Source organism: Homarus americanus, unplaced genomic scaffold (genome assembly GCF_018991925.1).
Source record: "Homarus americanus isolate GMGI-L3 unplaced genomic scaffold, GMGI_Hamer_2.0 scaffold48406, whole genome shotgun sequence".
Classification (NCBI taxonomy): domain Eukaryota; kingdom Metazoa; phylum Arthropoda; class Malacostraca; order Decapoda; family Nephropidae; genus Homarus; species Homarus americanus.
Genome location: NW_024753828.1, coordinates 540,774 through 562,002, shown reverse-complemented (window position 1 = coordinate 562,002; position 21,229 = coordinate 540,774). Strand labels below are relative to the sequence as shown.

At 36.6% G+C, this 21,229-nt stretch overlaps 1 protein-coding gene across 4 annotated transcripts in view; it reads right to left on the bottom strand.

The window, feature by feature from the left end:
* The window catches only part of LOC121855595 (protein CASP-like), a 48,782-nt gene that overhangs the window by 18,806 nt on the left and 8,747 nt on the right, over window positions 1–21,229 (bottom strand). The window contains exon 2 of one of the 4 annotated variants that reach the window (XM_042350646.1): window positions 14,184–20,223. The exons of the other annotated variants lie outside the window; for them this stretch is intronic. Within the exon in view, the coding sequence (XP_042206580.1) occupies window positions 18,071–20,176 (2,106 nt within the window). The 5' untranslated portion in view covers window positions 20,177–20,223 and the 3' untranslated portion in view covers window positions 14,184–18,070. Of the gene's footprint in view, window positions 1–14,183; window positions 20,224–21,229 lie in introns of those variants that run through there. 4 annotated transcript variants of the gene reach the window in all.

Below are 21,229 nucleotides of genomic sequence, written 5' to 3'. Positions count from 1 at the left end.
CTTATATAATATCACAGACTAAAGTTAGGAGAATATAATTTGTATTGCTGGAATCCTTGCAAGACAGCGAATAATTTGAATACAGTATAAAGGCTATGTATATTTTAGTACATTAGTGTACAGGCACAGTCGGAAACCATAATCTCTAGCCCACCTGGGTCGGTGCCGGAGGTAAGAACAGTGTCCTTTCTGGACGGGGGCCCACTCTAACTATCACAAGGCAACACACGCACGAACACACAGACATAGTACGGCTGTATAGATGACATTATGTATAAATATTGTATATGGCATTTTATACTCTGCATTATCTTCATTATATATGAACACGAAGAAAAACTACCACAGGTTGTAGTTACGAAATTATGAATGGAAATAAACACTTCCAAACCACCCAGTGAACCCACACAACGTTTACAGCGTTTTTGTGTGTGTGCGTGCCAGACCATGATGCTTCCCATCATTCGCATAACTATATGAAAAATCGTGTTTAATTTAACTATATATTTCAAAAACCTTAAATTACATGTGGATCAGTCACTCCTCATTTGACACAATTATAGTGTAATACTTTGACCATCCCACCTGGGCACATGGAGGCCCACGGTAACTCTCACGGGGCAACATAAGCACGAACACACAAGTTTCCTAACTCTCAGGAATTTGTCCAGGTATTTTACTATGTGGTTTTACGTCACTTCACATAAATATGCTTACAAAATCTATGCATTAATATGCATAACTCTTGGGAATCTGTCCAGACATTAAATATATGTTATATACTACAATAATCACATAGATATGTTTACAATGTTTATGCATAATAAATGTGAAAAATATTTTTGGGGTTTCAATTAACCAATAGTCATGCCTACAAAACAATCTTGATGCTTTAAGTGCATGTACGTGTTAAATAACGAGTAACTGATCCACAATATTTTGGTAAATAAAGAAATGAAAAACAAGCACTTTGCCATATGGATATAGTTACACGGAAGAAGGGAATTAAGGATGAACCATGGTTTTGATGGAAACAATGTGCTCTGGGACGATGCTCACAATGACGAATGGGAGAAACCTCTTTATGAAACATCTTACCTACTAAGGATGAAGCTTAATGTTACAGAGCGCGCACACACACACACACACACACACACACACACACACACACACACACACACACACACACACACACACAGTGTAACTTTGTGTGACGCATTGTCTGACTTGGGGTGGCTTTGAGCGAACCATACACTTGATATTACAATTTATGTATCCTTCCTGTCCATGATTTACAACAATAACTGTTGGGTAAAAGTTACAATATTATACTAATAACACTGTCATGTATTGATACTATGACTAGTTACCAAGATACAGAGCACGATAATCATAACATGATAATGATAGTGAAGCCTGGAAGGGTTCATATCATAACTTGTGTGTATGTTGCCCCGTGAGAGTTACCGTGGGCCTCCATGTGCCCAGGAGGAATGGTCAAAGTATTACACTATAAGTGTGTCAAATGAGGAGTGACTGATCCACATGTAATTTAAGGTTTTTGAAATATGTACCAAAAAATAAAATTTTAAATGAATTATTTATAGTGCATTACTGGCAACTTCGGACACAAAGACGGGCTATAAATAGCCTTCTTATCTCCCCCTCTTACCCTCTGTCAGAGGGAAGCATATGTGGTAAATAACTTTTGTTTGTTTATTTTCCATTTACTTGAAATAGATTTACCAATTTATTTGTTTATTTATTTATTTATAATATACTGTAATATATTAAACACACTGCAAGTATATTGTCTCACTTTTGATTTTTTTTAAATTTTTGTATTTATTTATGGTTGGTTATTTAAAATAAGGCCAATTCACTTCAAGTAATGTCATCAAATGTTACCGGCTGGTGTAGTGTAAACACCAGTGACGTCACTTAAGCGTCTGTTATTTAACTGGAACTACGGTAATGTCGGTGTCGAGTAAAGTTTTTCCATTTACGGTACTTGAAATGGATTTACCGATTTATTTGTTTATTTATTTATTTATAATATAATGTAATATATTAAACACACTGCAAGTATTTTCTTTAATTTATAAACTTGTTTCGCGACAAAGGGAGGCCACCAATATACCTGGTAGGTGAAGTTGACATTTATGGTGATCATTAAGAATCAAACTCTGGGGTATTACCGGGGTATATTGTTCTTTTATGGTATGTTAGACAGGTTTATAATACATTTTTATTATTTGAATATACCGGCAATCTTATTTTTAATCCAGCTTCCCAAACGTAAGTTTCAGTATAAAATAATTAGTCGTAGGACCTTGCGAGTGGTTTACGATGTTAACCATCACCACTCTTGACAAGCTAAACCACATTATTTAAGAGGCAAGAATTTTATACATGGTGCTTAAGACGACCCCTAATTTTGGGCTGATTTTTTTAAGGTTCAAATTCCGTCTTATAGGCCGAGATATATGGTAGTTAAATTAAACACGATTTTTCATATAGTTACGCGAATGATGGGAAGCATCGTGGTCTGGCACACAAGCGCTGTAAACGTTGTGTGGGTTCACTGGGTGGTTTGGAAGTGTTTATTTCCATTCATACTTTCGTAACTACAACCTATGATATTTTTTCTTCGTGTTCATATATAATGAAGATAATGCAGAGCATAAAATGCCATATACAATATTTATACATAATGTCATCTATACAGCCGTACTATGTCTGTGTGTGTTCGTGCGTGTGTTGCCTCGTGATAGCTAGAATGGTCCCCCGTCAAGAAAGGACACTGTTCTAACCTTCAGCACCGACCCAGATGGGCTAGAGATTATGGTTTCCGAGTGTACTGTAGTACATTTTAATAATGTACAGTTTTTCAACTGTATTTTTGGGTAGATTTACATAAATTTCTTCATTAATTTCATTCATTTACATGCACACACCATACTAAAAGAAAAGTAAAAGAAATAAATGAACTAAGTGCAAACCTGTACTGTAGTACATGTACTAAATGATTATGGTACAAAAATTTTATGTCTAGTGCAAATTATAGCTTGTTTATATTCAAATTAATCACTATCTTACAAGAATCCCATCAATGTAAATTATATTCTCCCAGGTCATTTCACTGGCATGTTATAAGAGAAAAGCTTAGTCACTCTTAAGGACTGATAAATAAACACACATGAGACCTTTGGCGCCAACTGTCAAACATATCACCCCACCTCCCCCTCCCTCCCTCCTTCTCCCCCATCTGCCCAGCCAGGGTTTTAGGCTTACAGTTTTTATCTTATATAATATCACAGACTAAAGTTAGGAGAATATAATTTGTATTGCTGGAATCCTTGCAAAACAAAGAATAATTTGAATATAAACGTCATATATTTTGCACAAGAGATAAAAATTAATCACCTGTATTACATTACAGTAGTGATTTAAAAGTTCTAGTGTATATGTATGTATATATATAGTGATTTAAGGGCGATTTAGGGGAATTTTGGAGTGTTTCTGACTTTATGCATCTTTGGGCTTTACTTTGTATCTACTTTTCTGTGAGCTGGAACCAATTACATGTACCCAATATTCCATTGAAATAATGGATTCGGTTAACGAACGACTCTGGAACAAATTGTGTTTGTTAACCGAAGGACCACTGTATTAGAGGAAATGGTGAGGCCTAGCATATCTATTTTAGAATTTGGCAGCAGAATGATTGCATCCTAAAATGTGATTGGTGGGAGATCATCTAATTTGGAAAGTGAAATTGGTAAATACTGAGTTTTATTACTATAGAATTTAACCAAGTTTCTACCTCCCCATTCAGAGATGCTGCACAGATCCGCATTCATAGATGTAATGATGTCAGCTCTAGAAAGAGATCTAGTTTGAGAATTAGGGGGAAGGGGAAAATGTGAAGAGTAGAATCATCAGTGTAAGAATGGATAGAATTAGAGTGAAGTAAATCATTGATAAAAAGAAGGAAGAGAGTTGGTGAGAGAACAGAACCCTGTGGGATACCACTATTGGTAGAGAAAGACGAGAGCTCGATCCCTCGACAACAACTGCCATGGATCGGTTTTCAAGGGAGCTAGAAATTAGAGAACAAAGTGGGGGAGAGAAACCATAAGAAGGAAGTTTAGAAAGCAAAGACTTGTGCCATACCATGTCAAATGCTTTGGAGATGTTGAGGCCATGACGAAAGTTTCCCCATAATCCCTAAGAGAGGATGACCAAAGATGGGTGCAATAGGAGAGCAGATCACCCGTAGATCTCACCTGGCGAAAGCCATGCTGGTGATCCGACAAAAAGAGAATGGCGTTCAAGGTGACTGAGAAAATGAGTTTAAAATAGTTTCGAAAATCTTAAAGAGGGATGAAGTTAGGGCAATGGGGCAAGAGTTAGAGGGATTGGAATGGTCATCCTTCTTCGGGATGGGCTGAACCAAGGCATGCTTCCAAGAAGAAGGAAAAGTTGGGGTTTTGAGGCAGAGGCAAAAGAGGTGAGCAAGCACAGGGGCCAGAACTTCAGCGCACTCCCTCAGAATACAAGAGGGTATTCCGTCTGGTCCATGCACTTTACTCACATCCAACCTGGATAACACACCAGCAACCCTGCGAGTGGAGCTTATAGGAAATTGCATAGGTTCAGTAGGAGGAGCAGGAGTAGGAGGGATAGAAATGGAATTGTCTAAGGTGGAGTTAGAGGAGAATAAGGTGCCAAAGAGATTGGCTTTATCAGGGGAGAGTTGCCTATAGAGTTATCTGGATGGAAGAGAGGAGGAAAAGAGGGAGTTTATTAGTGTAGGTAACCAGTAGGAAGACATGTGTTTTGATTTTGGCAATGGTGCCTCACCCATGCCATCTGCAGGACAGTTCCAAGCATTTGTATAATGTAAAAGTATATAATTACAGTATACCATTTTGTACAAAGTTTAATGTTAATAAATAATAGAAACAGATGTTTGACATTAGGTCCATACAGTGATAATATAGTTAGCTGTAGTAGTGACGATGCAAAGGTAATACAGGTACACCACCGATTTTCCGGGAACTCACGGTCCGGCACCTCCTTTAGTCCGGACAAAAATATGAGAGGGCACTTAACTTCCCTCCCTCCCTCCCAGCCTGGGTGAAGGTAGTTTTAGGCTTAAAGTTTTTATCTTATAAAATGTAGCTGACTACACTTAGCAAAATATAAATTGCATTGCTGGAATCCTTGTAAGATAGTGATTAATTTGAGTATAAATATTACATAGTTTGCACAAGATTTAAAAATTTTAGTCTAGGGTAGTACATTTGAGTACAAAGTGTGTACAATAATGTTGCTCAAAATTATGGCTTTTTCACATTTAATATTTGTTTAATTTAAGTTTCTAGCAGTCCATGGTGCTTTAGAAACACAGGAGGTGTATAATTAGTGGGTCAGAGGTGTATTGTTTAATTATTACCTGACCTCGGTTGGTCCGGCAAAACGGATAATCCGGCAAGGCTTTGGAACCAAGGTTGCCGGAAAATCGGAGGTGGACCTGTACCTCTGAAGCTTCAACTAATCTGGTGCACAGGTAGTGAGGATGTAAACAAGCCAGTGCTGGACAGTTCCTAGTGAACATGACTGGTACCGGAGATACCAATTTGATTACAGTCGGCCCTTAACATACTGTACGCGGGTTTAGCATACACGGATTTGCAAATACGCGGATTGCCCCGCCGGAGGAATATTCTGTACATTGAAGTAATTGAAGTACATTCAAATCACGCGCCATTCAACTTGCGCGCGGCTCCTCACACGGGACACCGCCTGCTCCCGCAACCTCACACACACACGCATAGCTCTCCCTCACTCAGTCAGTCTCGCTGTAACCACGCTTGTGTTGACATCAGCATTGCAGTTGCAAAAATATTACATTTCCGAGAATGTATTATATCAAGCACAGTATGAGTAGAATATCACTAATATAATATAACAGTATTTTAACCGAAAACAATTAAAAAAACGAGTAACATATCTTGAACATCGGAAGGTTAGGTAAAGTCTTTTGTTTTCATTTAGTTTATCCTAATTTACATTGAAATACATTACGTTTCAGCAAAACTACTATATATTTCTGAGAATATGGAAATGAAATATTTTTGCTGAAATGACGTACGTATTACAGTGGAAAGTGACGAAAGCAATGACTTTTGCTTTCTTTCGTTCAAAAGATGTTACCGTAATCGCTTTTTGAATGGTTTTCAGTTAAAAAACTGCTGTATTCTATAATATTCTATCCTAATTCACTTGTGATGCAACAGTTTTTTAACAGAAAACCATTCGAAAAGAGATTATGGTAACATATTTTGAACGAAAGAAAGCGAGTCATTGTTTTCGTCACGATTTTATCCCACTTTTCACTGTACTACGTACATCATTTCAGCAAAAATATTACATTTCCATGAATGTATTATATCAAGCACAGTATGAATAGAATATCAATGTAATATAACAGTATTTTAACCGAAAACTATTAAAAAAACGAGTACCATCTCTTGAACATCGGAAGGCTGGGTAAAATCTTTTGTTTTCGTCATGTACTTTATCCTATTTTACATTGAAACGCATCACGTTTCAGCAAAACTACTATTTATTTCTGAGAAAATATTCATTCAGGCGCAGCTTAGGTAAAATATACATGTGATGTAAAAAATTTTTTAACTGAAAACGATTCGAAAAACACGTACCCTCTAGCCCTGTTCAAGGAGAAGACTGGGAGGTGCTGTTTGGTGCTGATGACAAGGAAAATGATTTTGATGGATTTTAATGAAAATATTCAGAAATATGGTATCGTAGTATTTATTCAAGTGAATTAGGATAGAATATTATTGTAATACAACAATAGTGACGATGTGGAGGAGGCGGAGGGATGGAGCGGATAGGAGTGGTGACGGGAGGAGTGGTGACTGGCGGGAGCAGGGACGAGTGGAGATGCCAGCCAGTACATTACGGGTGTACAGTATTAATTGTTTTTATAGCTCATTTTAATATTAAATACTGTACATTACATTTCAACAAAACTACTATTTATTTCTGAGAATATGGAAATGTAATATTTTTGCTGAAATGACGTACGTATTACAGTGGAAAGTGGGATAAAATTGTGACGAAAACAATGACTTTTGCTTTCTTTCGTTCAAAAGATGTTACCGTAATCGCTTTTCGAATGGTTTTCAGTTGTGGGATTATGAGGCTAATGATAGGATAGAATATTATTGTAATACAGTACAGTTCAACAGTTTTTAACTGAAAACCATTCGAAAAGCAATTACGGTAACATCTTTTGAACAACGAAAGAAAGCGAAAGTCATTGTTTTCGTCATGATTTTATCCTACTTTCCACTGTAATATGTACGTCATTTCAGCCAAAATATTACCTTTCCATATTTATTTCTGAGAATATATTCATTCAGTCACAGTTAAGGTAAAATATACTTGATATAATATTTTAATGAAAATACGGTATCGCAGTTTTCTTTTGTTTCAAATTTAATTAACAAAGATTGATGTTTCAAATGTAATGAACAAAAATTTATGTACAGCATCTATAAATAAACTATAAAAAATGAATACTTTGTTTTACATCGTCCTGTGCATACCATACCATGCATTTGGCTACTTTGGGCTTGCTATGATGACGCAAGAGATCTGCCCTGGCAACTGTACCGACACTCACAGCTGGTGGTGTGTTGGTGTGTCGTTTCCATTGTTTACTGGTAGTTACTGGTAAATATTTTTCAACCTAACAAAACTATTACCCGTTTAGAGGTCGACCCCCAATTTTTTGCCAAATAATTTGGTCTTAAAAACTCGAACTACACACCGGTATATACGGTAAATAAGGACATGGGGGGCCAGGGGTTTTTTTGGGGGGGGGGGGGCAGGAAACGTACACGGATTTTTAACATTCACGGGTATCTATGTTACCTAACCCCCGCGTATGTTAAGGGCCGACTGTATATCATTTTGTACTAAATTTGGTAAATTTAATTAATAGAGTAATACCCACAATTGCTTGATAATATGTCGATAAAATGATAGTTAGCTGTGGTAGTGAAAAACATGACAGTATATTGCCAGCGTCTTGGATTTGCCAGTACGGTAGGCTATTAAATCCGCAACAATTATTTTCCCTAAATATACCTTGCTAATTATAGGGAGCATCTCATCACTTGTAGCATCTTATGAGCTGGGAAATACAGTACTGTATAACAGCAGCACAAAGCATAGTGTCTGTTCGCTCTTCTGGCCTTTCTTCAACCTTGGCTTTGCCTTCTCTCCAGACAGCAGGGATAAAGAAACTTTGGATTGTGACTGCGCATCCCATAATTTTGGCAGAGGTTAAAGGGCTAACACAAAATCTGCATCACAATATCCACAGTTGTTTTTTTGACACAGGACGAAATTTATAAGTTTCGTGGTGATTACAGTTACCACAAATACAGTATCAAAACTAGTTTTATCCAGCTCTAATAATTTACATGACAATAATGTTGGTCCACAAAACATATTTTTGGGATATTGTTAATCAGATCACATTTCAAATAAAATGCTAGGAGTATTTAAATATAATGTGTCCACAGATGAATTTACATGGGAATAGCACAGATGATGCAGTAAAGTATCTGACACTGACAAAATGGTCATATTCCTGAAAAAATACATACCACAATGCAGTCCTGTTTATTAGAGTAAGGAAGAATATCAACATTTAGAATAGTGTAAAAATACGTTACAGTGAACCCTCGCTTTACACGGTCAATTGAACCCACGGAGGCCCGCGTAAAGTGAACAACATAACATATGGGATTAATTGAAATAGAGACCGGGCCGACCCACAAACTCCACTTTTTCAGACACAATACCAAAGTTGTAGTAAAAATAACTTCTTAATTTTATGATGGTATGCACACAAAATTAATAATTAAGAGAAATATCAATAATATTAGGTTTTTTAACACATTAGTAGAAAGGATGGCTGGGCACACGGGGATGGGGGATTGGTTCCGAGGCAAAGGGCAGATTATTGGCCCTCACCTGTATCACTTGTATCAATTGTATCACTATCCACCACAGGCTTGCAGGGCGACCTTGTGCGCACCCTGCCCGCGCCGCTCTCCACGTAAAAGAGTACATGCACCGCGTAAAGTGAGCATTCCGGGTCTGGCAGGGTACCGCGTAAACGTGGAAATGCGTAAAGCGGGGTAATACCGTACTGATAATTCTATTTTTCCCATTTGATGCCAATTTCAATTTCTTACATGCACTGTATCAGATGATTACATACTGTATACTGTATACAAGTCCTATACTGTATTACCAAACTGTACAGAGACAGGAGATTATATGTACATCCATTGAGATGGATACTACCATGCTCATTTTGTGTACACACCAATTTGCATAATCAATCTACAGGCAGTTATTTGCAAAAATGATAACAGTATATCAAACTACGATTTACTACAAAAAGTGATTTCAAGTACAGTATGAGATTTGACTTTCGCATGAGTTACTTTGATCATCAAGGCATTTATTCTCAGGAGAAGGCAAGCTGAGCTCATTAAAAAAAAGTTCAAGTGAAATACAGCATAAAAATCTAGTAAATAAAGTGTTGCATCCTGTAAAGGAAATCATCATAACCATAATTTGTCTTTACATGAGGCATATGTGAGGAGTTTGCTAGAGAAGGAGTCACAAGTAGAGGAGGATACTAGTAGAACCACTAGAAAAAGGAAGTTGCCAACTCCCCTCGGCTCTCTACCAAAAAATGGTTGTCCCATGTGTTCAAGGCTGGCTGGCCCTAAGGTTAATTTGGCATGAATTTGTTTAAGATAAAGTATAGCTGTTGCCAACATAATGGACACACCCCAAGTTAACAAGCTGTATGACCCAGTGCCAAGGAATAATCCAAGAAGACTGGACAACTCACCAACTGCATTTGCAAGCCATTACCCCAGAACACACACTGCACATCAATTAATATCCAGGTTCCCAATTACTGCTGGGTAAACAGAAGCAAATGGCAAAAGAAACCTGCCCAGGAATCAAACCTGAGACCACTTGCTTGTTAGGAGAGCATGCTGACCATTACACCACTTGTCACCTTCCTACCGTACGCGCACACACACACACACTGTACCAGTTTCGGCCAACACCAATCTGAGAAGCTCAATTTTAAAGTGGTCAAAGTTGTGTAAGATTTGGTTGAAGGCAGTAGGTTGAAGGTAGTGGGCAGCTACCAAACAGGGAGGTACCACTGCCTGGGAAGATATTGGAAGCATAATGTTTTGTCTAATGGTAGACCCTGCTGCCATATGGCATCACAAAAATTGTGACCAAGTTCCAGGTTGCTGATCTGAATTTCTGCCTCATTTACATACAATTTCAGGATCTCAATTATTCTCTTACTTTGACAACACAACATACATACTGTATATTGTTTCTCACTCTTGATCTCTCTTTTTTTTGTACTGTATGTCTTTATTATTATTATTATTATTATCATTATTATTTCATTTTATTTTTTATATAAATTTTATTTATTATGAATTATTATTATTACTGTATTATTATTACATTTTCATCCCCCAGGCCCGGGTGGGCATAAAAAAAAAAGAAAAAAAAAAGAAGCCTCTCGAGCTTTGAGCTTTAAGTTAGGACCATGAAACGTCCATTGATGTAGGCTGCCATCCCAAAGGTGATCATCATTGAAGTTGTCTGCCATTTAAGGGTTAAGAGTTAATTATAATTACAAATGCCAATGAAACAATAACATTGATTATACTGTATTAATGGTAAGAGGACAGAATGGGAATAAATAAATCATTAGGATTTATGGATTGTCCACAAGAGATCTATGTAATGTACAGTACAGTTAACTATATAGAAATATCAAAGGCCTAAAATGAAATGTAGGTACAATTTCACAATAGATATTCCTTTCTGTATAAATACCAAGAAGTTTAATTTTGACAACAGATGAATTTGTCATTTAATTCATTCATAAAACGTATATTAAGAATTTTAGGGATGAGATAGACTCAGGAACGTGTAGAAAAAAAGGAAAACTAATGAAATTAAAGAAAGTAAAGGTACAGTACTGCGCAGCACATAATTCTGTTCAAATTGGTATGTCAAGTTTGGCTCTAACCACAGTAAAATTGAATCACAGAAATGCTGTGAAGATTATGGCCAGTGCTTAGTGTGTTCCACTTCTTAGTGCCAAGAAAAATAGCAGATCACAAAATCAGTTAATGGAGAATACAGAACATCTCTGTTTGGGTGGATGATCAAAACTAGCACAACGTACAGCCTCCCACACTTTCACCTGCTACAGCATCGTCAATCTTTGTCTGCGAGAGTTGTGAACCAAGGGAGTACTGTATGAACCCGCATCTGAAGCATTCGCTAGTGGCATGGAGTGAGAGACCGGGGGCCGGTGTGAGAGGAGGGTGATGGGCTGGGGGGTTAAGAGGGTAGGAGTGGAGGTGGGCTAGAGGAATTGTGCGGCCAGCAAGACTGGATATATTTTTATTATTATTTCAAAGTTCAGAATATAATAAGTTAACCTGTCACATAATACCATGATTCACTCATACTGGCTGTGAGCTAATATGTACTCATTCTTGCTTTGTACAACCACTGTTACCAGAACAGAACCTCACACAAACCATATTCACACCACACTCATGATAATGCCCAATAATATTCACATTTTCTGTAACGTTTGTTATGATATCTATGTCACCTTCGCCTGCCCTTATTACAGGGAAAAATGTTAACTAATCCACCGCACTAGGCATCAGAGGCCATGTAGCACTGCTATGAGAAGGGAGGACCCCACCTCTCGCACCTGGGGTTGTATTGTTACACTCTATTAATGTTACATTGCTTATAGCTGTAATCAAAGACATCTGTTACTCATTGTGTGAGAAAAGTCAACCCATCGGAACAGAAAAATATATTGTATGTCCATCGGGCTGGTGACAGTTCCTCACATTTCTGCGGGGGGAGGGAAAGACCTGGAGGAACAGAGCACGGCTGATGGCCGCGAGTCTCACAACATTTGGTCAGTAATATATGAATATATATTTAACCACACCAGTAACATAGGCGCACTTACTAATTTCCGATACCACATTTTTCTTTTTTTTTTACGTATTAATAGTTCGCTTAATAAATACTGGGTTGTAGCTGGAGACGTTTTTCCTTGCCCCTCTCCCATCTCTGTTGCCACCTTCAACTGCTACCATTGCACTTCACAAGTGAATGCTTTGGATGCGGGTTCATACTCCCGTGGTTCACAACTCGCTGAGATTAGGATTGATAATACTGACTGTAGCAGGTGGAAGTGTGGGAGGCTGTACCTCTCTGTTTGGTTGGGATACAACCTTCACCACACTCATTTGTGAGTATCAAATTGTTTGTTTGACCTTGTTTTTCACATCACTTATTCTGATGAAAAAATGTCTCAGGAACTTAACTCCCCCTATTTAAAATACAGCATTTCTTATAGGAAAAATTGATTCATCTAAAGCTGAACGTTTCAAGAATGCGCATATAGTACCGGTACCAATATGGCATTATGTAGGGACTCTCTGTATTAGACATCAAATACAGTAAAACAAAATCAAATGACTGCAACTAGTGTTCTAGGAATAAGTACTGTACAGTAACTAATGTCAATGAGTTATAAAGTATTTTATAGCTAAAAATTTTTTTTATACTGTAACTTAGAATTTAATATGCTGTACTGTACAGTACCTACCGGGTATATACTGTACTGTACTGTATAGTATTTCTGTTTAAAAGACAGTATACAGTATTGACCCCTCCAAAATAAAAATATGGCACAGATTGAAGAAACAAAATATTTTTTAACGGTAGTAATTAGTATTCCGTCGAGATCTTACTTTAAAGTCTCCTTTAGAGGATAATAATAAAATACTTTATTTAGTTAATACTTTTATTTAATATAATTTCTAACAAAATATAAAGTGGGCTGAATCAAGTACTAATCATATGAAAAATCAAAGAGGAATGACGTTAATATATGCCTCTATACGCTACTTGCTACCTCGTACCACACAGTACGTTGACTGATGCAAAATTATCAAACACCCAGGCCTCTGACCACCACTATATAGGTACTACCTAACCCACAACAGCTATTACCGGTACCTCCCAAACATACAACTACATTTTCATCTTTTACCTTTCTTTCTCAGATAAACATCTTGACTGCTATTTCTGTTTATATGATCCTAATCTACAGTATATTCTCCTACCAATACTAACTACTTTCATATTCATGAATTAGATTGAGATGAACAGCAACTTCCAGTAACCATTATGTAAATTCTTAATTCTGTCTTTTATTACTTCATCTGAATGTACTACCTGTACTTAGTCAAAATTAATTCTTTAAATGTCTACATTCTTTCCATATGATTCTACAGTAGTATATAAATATTGGCATTTTCACATACGATGCATTAATGGAGAGTTAAAAAGGCACAAAATTAGCTCATCTCAGAATTCATGTTGGGTGTGGACGTTGTAAGGGTAGAGACAAAACTGTACGCCAAGTTCAATTTTATATATATATATATATATATATATATATATATATATATATATATATATATATATATATATATATATATATATATATATATATATATATATATATATATATATATATATATATATGAGAGACAGACACTCTAATCACCCCCACCTTTCTGCTTTATCATTCCATATTTTAAATGTTATGTAATGTAATAATGAAGGATAAAACTTTGCTCACTTATACTGTACTTATAACGATCTCCCTAAAAATACTTCAGTTTTCGTATTTATTCAAGACATCTTCAGGTCATGAGACCCACTAATCCCCCACCCAAGAACGGGTAACCTGACATCCCATCCCTGCAATTCTGTTGCCTCTGACGATGTCTTGAATAAAGACGAAAGCTAAGGTGCCCCAGTGTATACATTGTTAACCGAGTGCTCCATTTAGCGGAATTTCGATTTAATGAACAGGCGTGGCTCAAATTAGTTACCGTAGTTAAATTGAGAACATACTGTATACAGGGTGTCTATAACATATTCACCTGATTATGAAGCTCAATAAATATTTTACTGTAAAAGAGAAAAAATAAAGGGGTTTGGTGTAATTAATAAAGCAACTCTGGTAATCTATTGACATGTATTTGGTAGGAGTGCTACGAGCACGAATTGTGACAGTACAGCAGCATAATGGCGATTATGAAGGAGAAAGCAATGTGTGTGCTATGTTTGTGGGAAACCAAATCTTCAGTTACTGTACAGAGACGTATCCAACATAAATAAAAAAAAATCCACCAACAGAGCAATCACTCAGGCGATGGCTGAAACAGTTTCATGAAACTGGTAGTGTGCTACATCAGAAAAGAGTAGGTAGTCCCAGTGTATCTGAAGATACAGTAGCTGAAATTCAGGAGGTGTTTAGCCAGTCCTACAAAATCTTGGAACTGCAAATACCGTGAGCAACAGTGCACAAGGTGGTTCACAAGAGGTTGAAACTTTGTGCTTGCAAATTGCAAATCATGCAGAAGCTTTTAGACTGATGACAAACCCAGACGAGAGCAATTTGATGTTGAAATTCCCAATCGTAACGAAGATGAGCATTTTTGAATAATGTCGTTTTCAGCGATGAATCAACATTCCACCTGTGGTAAGGTCAACAGACACAATTGCCACATATGGGGATCGGAAATCCCCTTTCATTTCTTGAATACGAGCATGACAGTCCCAAAAATAAAGATTTGGTGCCCACTCTCCTAGTGCTCGTATATATACAGGGGGTATATCAAGTTTTATCAGTTATATAAATGAATTGGGATATATTCAGCTGCACAAACTGTAGTACATTGCCGATTGTGCTATATGTTAGGTATCATTTGTTTCTGTTTGGTACAAAACAAGAAATAATGAAAAGACTTCATTCAAAAGCGAATTTCATCTTCGATTTCGACCTTTTATGACAAATATTTAAAATTTTCTAACATCCTCTCTGAAGTGCTAATGCCTTGAAATCATTTGCATTTTGATAGTACAAATATTTAACATTATTTTAGAGAATAACAAGTCTGGTTAACAATTGTGAATGCATTTAGTTTGAATAAATGGACAGCTTCACAAACAATTTCTATGAACCAATCAGCTACTGTACTTGTAGCTATAGACGAGGGGCGTGGTTTAAGGGCCAGGTTAGCATGGAAATACAGTAGTATAATTAATGGCAACATACAGTTAATCATTTAGTAACACAGAGTGAAGAAAAGCTGACAATAAACTCAATACAGATTCCATTTACATTTCTACTAATACAGTACCTGTACAGTACTTTCATTACTGTATGTGGGACAGTCACTCAACTTCGGCAATATTACACAAGTAAATCATGCATAGATCTTCATCTCTCCCATCTATGGTGTTTAGTGCTAAGCATGCCTAGCTTGTATAGAGGTCACTTGTCCCTTACACTACTCTTCAGAGATAATACCCTGTACTATACAGTAGACCTGTATACCTCCCCCAGTCTATTACAGAAAAAGAAAAAGAAGAATCATAACTGGATTCAGTTATTAAAGAGGTACTGTATTCAAAATTTCTGCTGAGAAATTATAGTGCAAAGTATTCAAGACTTATATGGTAATTCATGTACAGCAGCTAAAACAACTATCTGTGCATACTTTGTGGGAAACAATACGAGACCATGGACGATAAATATTGGTATATGAGGGCTGTCACTAGTCACACGTAAAATTTTGGAGCATATCGACCCCTACCTGCACAGATAGTTGTTTTAGCTACTGTACAGGTATATATTAAAAAAAAACTAGGTCCATATAGTGTATTTATATAACATCTGTATAATGAGAAAAAAAGAGGTGATATTTCCTGTTATGTAGTAGGAGGGCTTTACGAACCTTAACCAAATATATTAACTCTGGTAAATAATATAAATTCATAATTTTACATGGAACCTTGTACAATACAGAACAACATACTGTACAGTAATTCAAATTAACATACAACAATAACAAAATAATAACAAACATAGCATTCAAGGTAACAGCAATGATATACTAATGATGCCTACAATTCATGTGTAGGCTGCTTATGACGCACTGACAGTGACATTATTTATGCTTGGATCTGGGAGCAAAGATCCCCTGTCTTGTAAAAATGTTTCTTACCATCTGTCCACTGGTGTGTTCTATTAACACTTGGGAAAGGGTAGCAGAATATCAACAGGTTATGGCAAAATTCTGTGAAATTAATCTACTGAACTGAAATACTGTAATAATATAAAGATACAGGATACAGATAACTTTTACTGCAGCTTATAATTTCCTATAATAAAATAAGTTTTTATGAAATAAGATCAAAATTTTTTTTTAGTATTACAGATGCACACACAATACATCCACCAATCAACATGCTACCTGATTACAACACATTTTTAAATTCTGAATTACAACATAAATAAGGTATATTAATACATTCTCCATGTTACAGTACAAAAATAACGCCAGTTTCGTCTCTTTATTTACATACATGTGAATACTGTACTGTATTATCATTATGGTATTATCATTATGAGAGACACTTTACCTTTTGTCACAAGTGGTAATTAAACTAATTAATTACATTAAAGAATGTAAATGAAACTCAAAAGGGATTTTGAGTTTAGAATCTGTTTATACAGTACAGTACAACTGTATATGCACTCTGATATATCAATAGCAAATAATTTATATCTTCCTGAACACGTACACTCGGTAAAAACTACCGTACAGGTGGGCTCCCAGATTTTCCATCTGAACATTCCTGTTGTCTCGCGAGGGTTGGTAGGCCTGAATATGAGACATTTCATACTTAATTTGGTAGGCTGAAATTAGCTATTTCATTGACTATATTGAATTAGTTACAATAAGACTGGAGAAAGTCAGTATATCTAGATAAGTTAAACTGTATGTTACATTAAATGTTCCACACACTGTGGACTACAGCAACCATGGAAGTGGATGAGTTGCCATATAGGAATGCATTATATGTTTGGCAGAATTAGTGGATATAATAAAGGTAAAAGATTATTTTGCAACCGAATTTTGAATCTGTATTTGTATTGCTATTTTACTTTGGGCTCATGCCACATTATGTCATTCTTTATTCATATTGGAAAATATACCATGCAGTTCCGAAACATTTGAATAGCTCCACAGTTTCGCATGCCGTCATAATGGAACCCGGCCTAATGACATTTTACCATATGGTTGATAATTCCGGAAAGTCTAGTACTGGGTTTCGTTTCAGAGTGCCGATCACTTGTTTCAAGCACGTGTGGCCAACCCATACACGCACAGGGCTACCAATGCGAGGAACGCCTCAGGGGCCTTTTTGAAACAGTTTGTTTGTAGTGTAAGTTTGTTTCGCGCATGAATTGTAACGATAGTTTTTTACCGAGTTTACATTACTGCATATAAAAAATAAAACTTCTGGTATACACAATGAATTTTCGACACAAAAAAATTACCACACATCCACACCTCTGCTCAGGTTTATAATGCCAACCCAACCTGTAAGAATACAATCATCATTCGTATGAAACGGTTTAACAACAACCTTTAAAGCATAAAAACCAAAGCTAGTGCTGTACTTAAGAAATTTTTATATATTGTATCACTAAACATATACAGTATGTAGCGCATTTGTATTCTCATAATATAAATCAAATAAAAACCAACACCAATGACCATTTACTGGAATAGCAATATAACTGTGTTTTGCTTAAATCTGTTTTACTAAACAGTACAGCATATTTACTTACATAAACTATGATCCCAATGCTGTACTGTTAACCTAGGATAGGATAAGAGTATAAATGTATAAATACAATCTATGGTTACATTACTCACACAATTTGCATTCATAAGTGTACAATCTTCTGTGTTGATTTCTAACTATCACTGTACTAATGTGAATTATGAAAACTAGTTTCCCCATGAACTTGGTGCATGTGTTCAGCAAACTTCTGTGCACAGTCTGAGGCAAAGTCTCGCTTACATGATTCGGTGTGTGCCAGTTTATACAGAACGAGGAACACAAGACTATGCACTAGTGCCGTGTACATGAAAGTTACCGTTCGAGCCGTTTTGTTGCTCAATATAAAATGCCCCATAGAAAGAGTAATCTTTTCAAATGGGCTAAGAGCTGCATAACGGCGATGTTTTTCTTTGCGAGAAAATGAAGAGAAGGGGTCTAGGGCTTCCTCATATTGGCTACTATAGCGAGACTCGGCTGCAGTGTCTTCCTTAGATTGTCTGCCTTGGTATGACTGAAGAAATCTTATTTTTTCATATAGTTTGAGATTATCTGCTCTGAGAGAGTCTAGTTCATTTTGAAGGAGAACAACCTGTTGCCCTCTCCCAGCAACTTCCCCTTCTAACTCCTCATTTCGCTGACGAAAACGTTCCCTCTGTGCAGATACAATTGGTAAGAGAGACTCAGCAGCAGATGTGAAATCTGGTGGAATTCCTCCTGGTGTGGGAGTTGGGGGATTTGTGTCAAAAGCGGAGGGGTATGTCAGGGGTGGCGTGCTACTGGTTGATGCTCTGACAGCCTCAGCTACGATCTCAGGCATGGAAGCGCCTTCACCCTCTCCACGGTATAGCGTCGACAGTGACTGCACTGAGGATAAATCAGATTCAAGATGAACAATTAACCCTTTCTGTTCTGAAGTAAGTGAGCGTAGATTTGCAAGTTCTTGTTCTACTTCATTCACTTTTGTTGTTATGCCTGCATTTGCTTGCTTTAGGGTAGTATTTTCATTTTGTAATGCTTTTGTTTTTTCTAAGAGAAGGATCTCCAATGGTTTTGGAGGTGTTGATGATTCTTGTAGATACTCCTCTGTCATAGTAGGCGATGATATACCAAACTCAACAGACTTCATTATGCTCAATTCTCTCTTGATCTCATCATAATCTTTTTGTTTGGATATTTTGTCCTCTAACAGAGCCAAAGTTTTTGTATCATCTTCCATTTTGTTCTCAAGGTACAGAATTTTCTTTGATGCATTTTCTCTTAAAGTGTCCAAGGACAACTGCAACTGTTTTATGTCCTCAACAAGTTGGGATATTTCTTTGTCTTTTGAAGCTAATTCAATTTCCAAGGAAGATCTTGCTAAGTTTTCAGCTGCAGACTCAATTTCATTTACAGATGACACAGAGTTGGACATGCTATCTATTTGTGCACTGTGAGCAATGGACAAAGCCTTCAACTGTTCCTTTAACTGTGCTGATTCTCTTTCAGCTATTACAGCTCTTTGATTAGTACGTTCAAGATCATTCATCAAAATATCTGTTTCATCTGACTTTGCAAAGTTTGATTCCTCAGATTTGCTCTTTAAATCAAACAACTCCGACTGAGTTTGATCCAAAGTGGACTGCAGGGTTTGAGCTCTTGTCTCAGCTTCCTGAAGCCTTCTCACCACTGATTCCTGTGTTTCATGAAGCAACCTCTCTTTCTCTGCATATTGACGACACAATTCCTTTTCCAGTTCCTTTGTTTTTGATTGTATATTATCATCCATCAAGTCCTCATAGTTCTTAATTTTCTCTTTTAAGGCCTTTATGGTTACATCTTGGTTCCTAACTTCTTTGAATTCTTCATTGTAGTCACGCAAAGTTTCCCTCAAGTTTTTATTTTCTATTTCCAAATCAGCAAGACGCCCAATTTTTTTTTCTAGTCCAGCACAGTACTCCAGGGTGGGAAGTGGGTCTGCAATGTCAATTACTTTTTTGTACACATTTAAAAAGGCAGTTTCCACAAATTTGCTCCTCTTATTTAGGTTATCTATTTCAGTCTGAAAACTTTTCAGTAGAGGAGCTACTTGTTTGCGAATATCTTCTGGTGTGTTTTTCTTAAATTCTCTCGACAGCTCAACCAATTTCTTGCGAGATTCTTCCGATTCATCTTGACGAGTAGCTAATTCTGAGGCAGTTTCATCAAGTTCTCTTTGCACAATACCCAATTCAAAAGACTTCCATGCTGATATAACAGCTTGTACTTTGACTGCCATTTTGGCCTACAGACATCCAGCCACAACAGAGACAAACGTCTTGATACCTGTAGAATAAATAAAAAGACATAAGTTAGCATGTGTTTCCTAAGCTCTCTGAAACTAGCAGTTAATAAAAAATTTAATGACTGGCAAAAAAGTGATGTTATACTTAAATAATAATAATAATAACAATTATAATAATAACAGTCACAATTCAGAGAACTTTGAAACACAGCTAACCAATGGTTCTACCACAAAACATATCTACTCAAGAGCAGTGTTCAGTATAGCTGCTGTATATAATATCACTTTTTTGCTTCTTGGAAACTAATACATGAACACATTCACTGTAATGAAAAATACTAATTTAATTATAGATTATGATCATTTTGCCCAAATTGAAATTTTTTTACTCTTCACACGTAAACTCTGGTACAGTTAGTAGATAAATAATGATAATTTGAGAAAGAAAACATGGACAGGGACTTCGGACAAAACTAATAAACACTTTAAAATGAATGCTTAGAACACATACATATCTGAGAACTAGCTGGAATTTTAGTAATTGAAGTCAATACTATATAATGTACTACAGTACAGGTATCAAAATGCTCATCTGTGTAATAAATAGTGATATCTTCATTAGCAGGAACAATTGGTGCAGAGCACTTCCGGGAATGAGAGATTTCCGAGTAACGACGACTCTCTCGAAGCCGGAAAAAATCCCCCATCCCAAATATTTTTGGGTAATGGAAGAATGTTCTCGGAAGTTCCAGAATAATGCATTATTTCATCTCTCAAAGCCGGAAAAAAAATCCTCACTCCCGGAATTTTCCGGGTACTGTACTGGAAAAAATTTCTCAGAATTTCTGGAAAATGCACCTGATTTTCATCTCTTAAAAAAAAAAAAAAAAAAAAAAGACCCCCCATCCCCGAAATTTTCTGGGTACTGGGAAAACGCTCTAGGAATTTTCCAGAAAATGTGCCCCTCGGAAAATCGTTCCCGAAGTGGGAATTTTTTGGAAAATTACAGATTTGGGAATGATTTTCCAAGAAAATTTCAATTCCGGC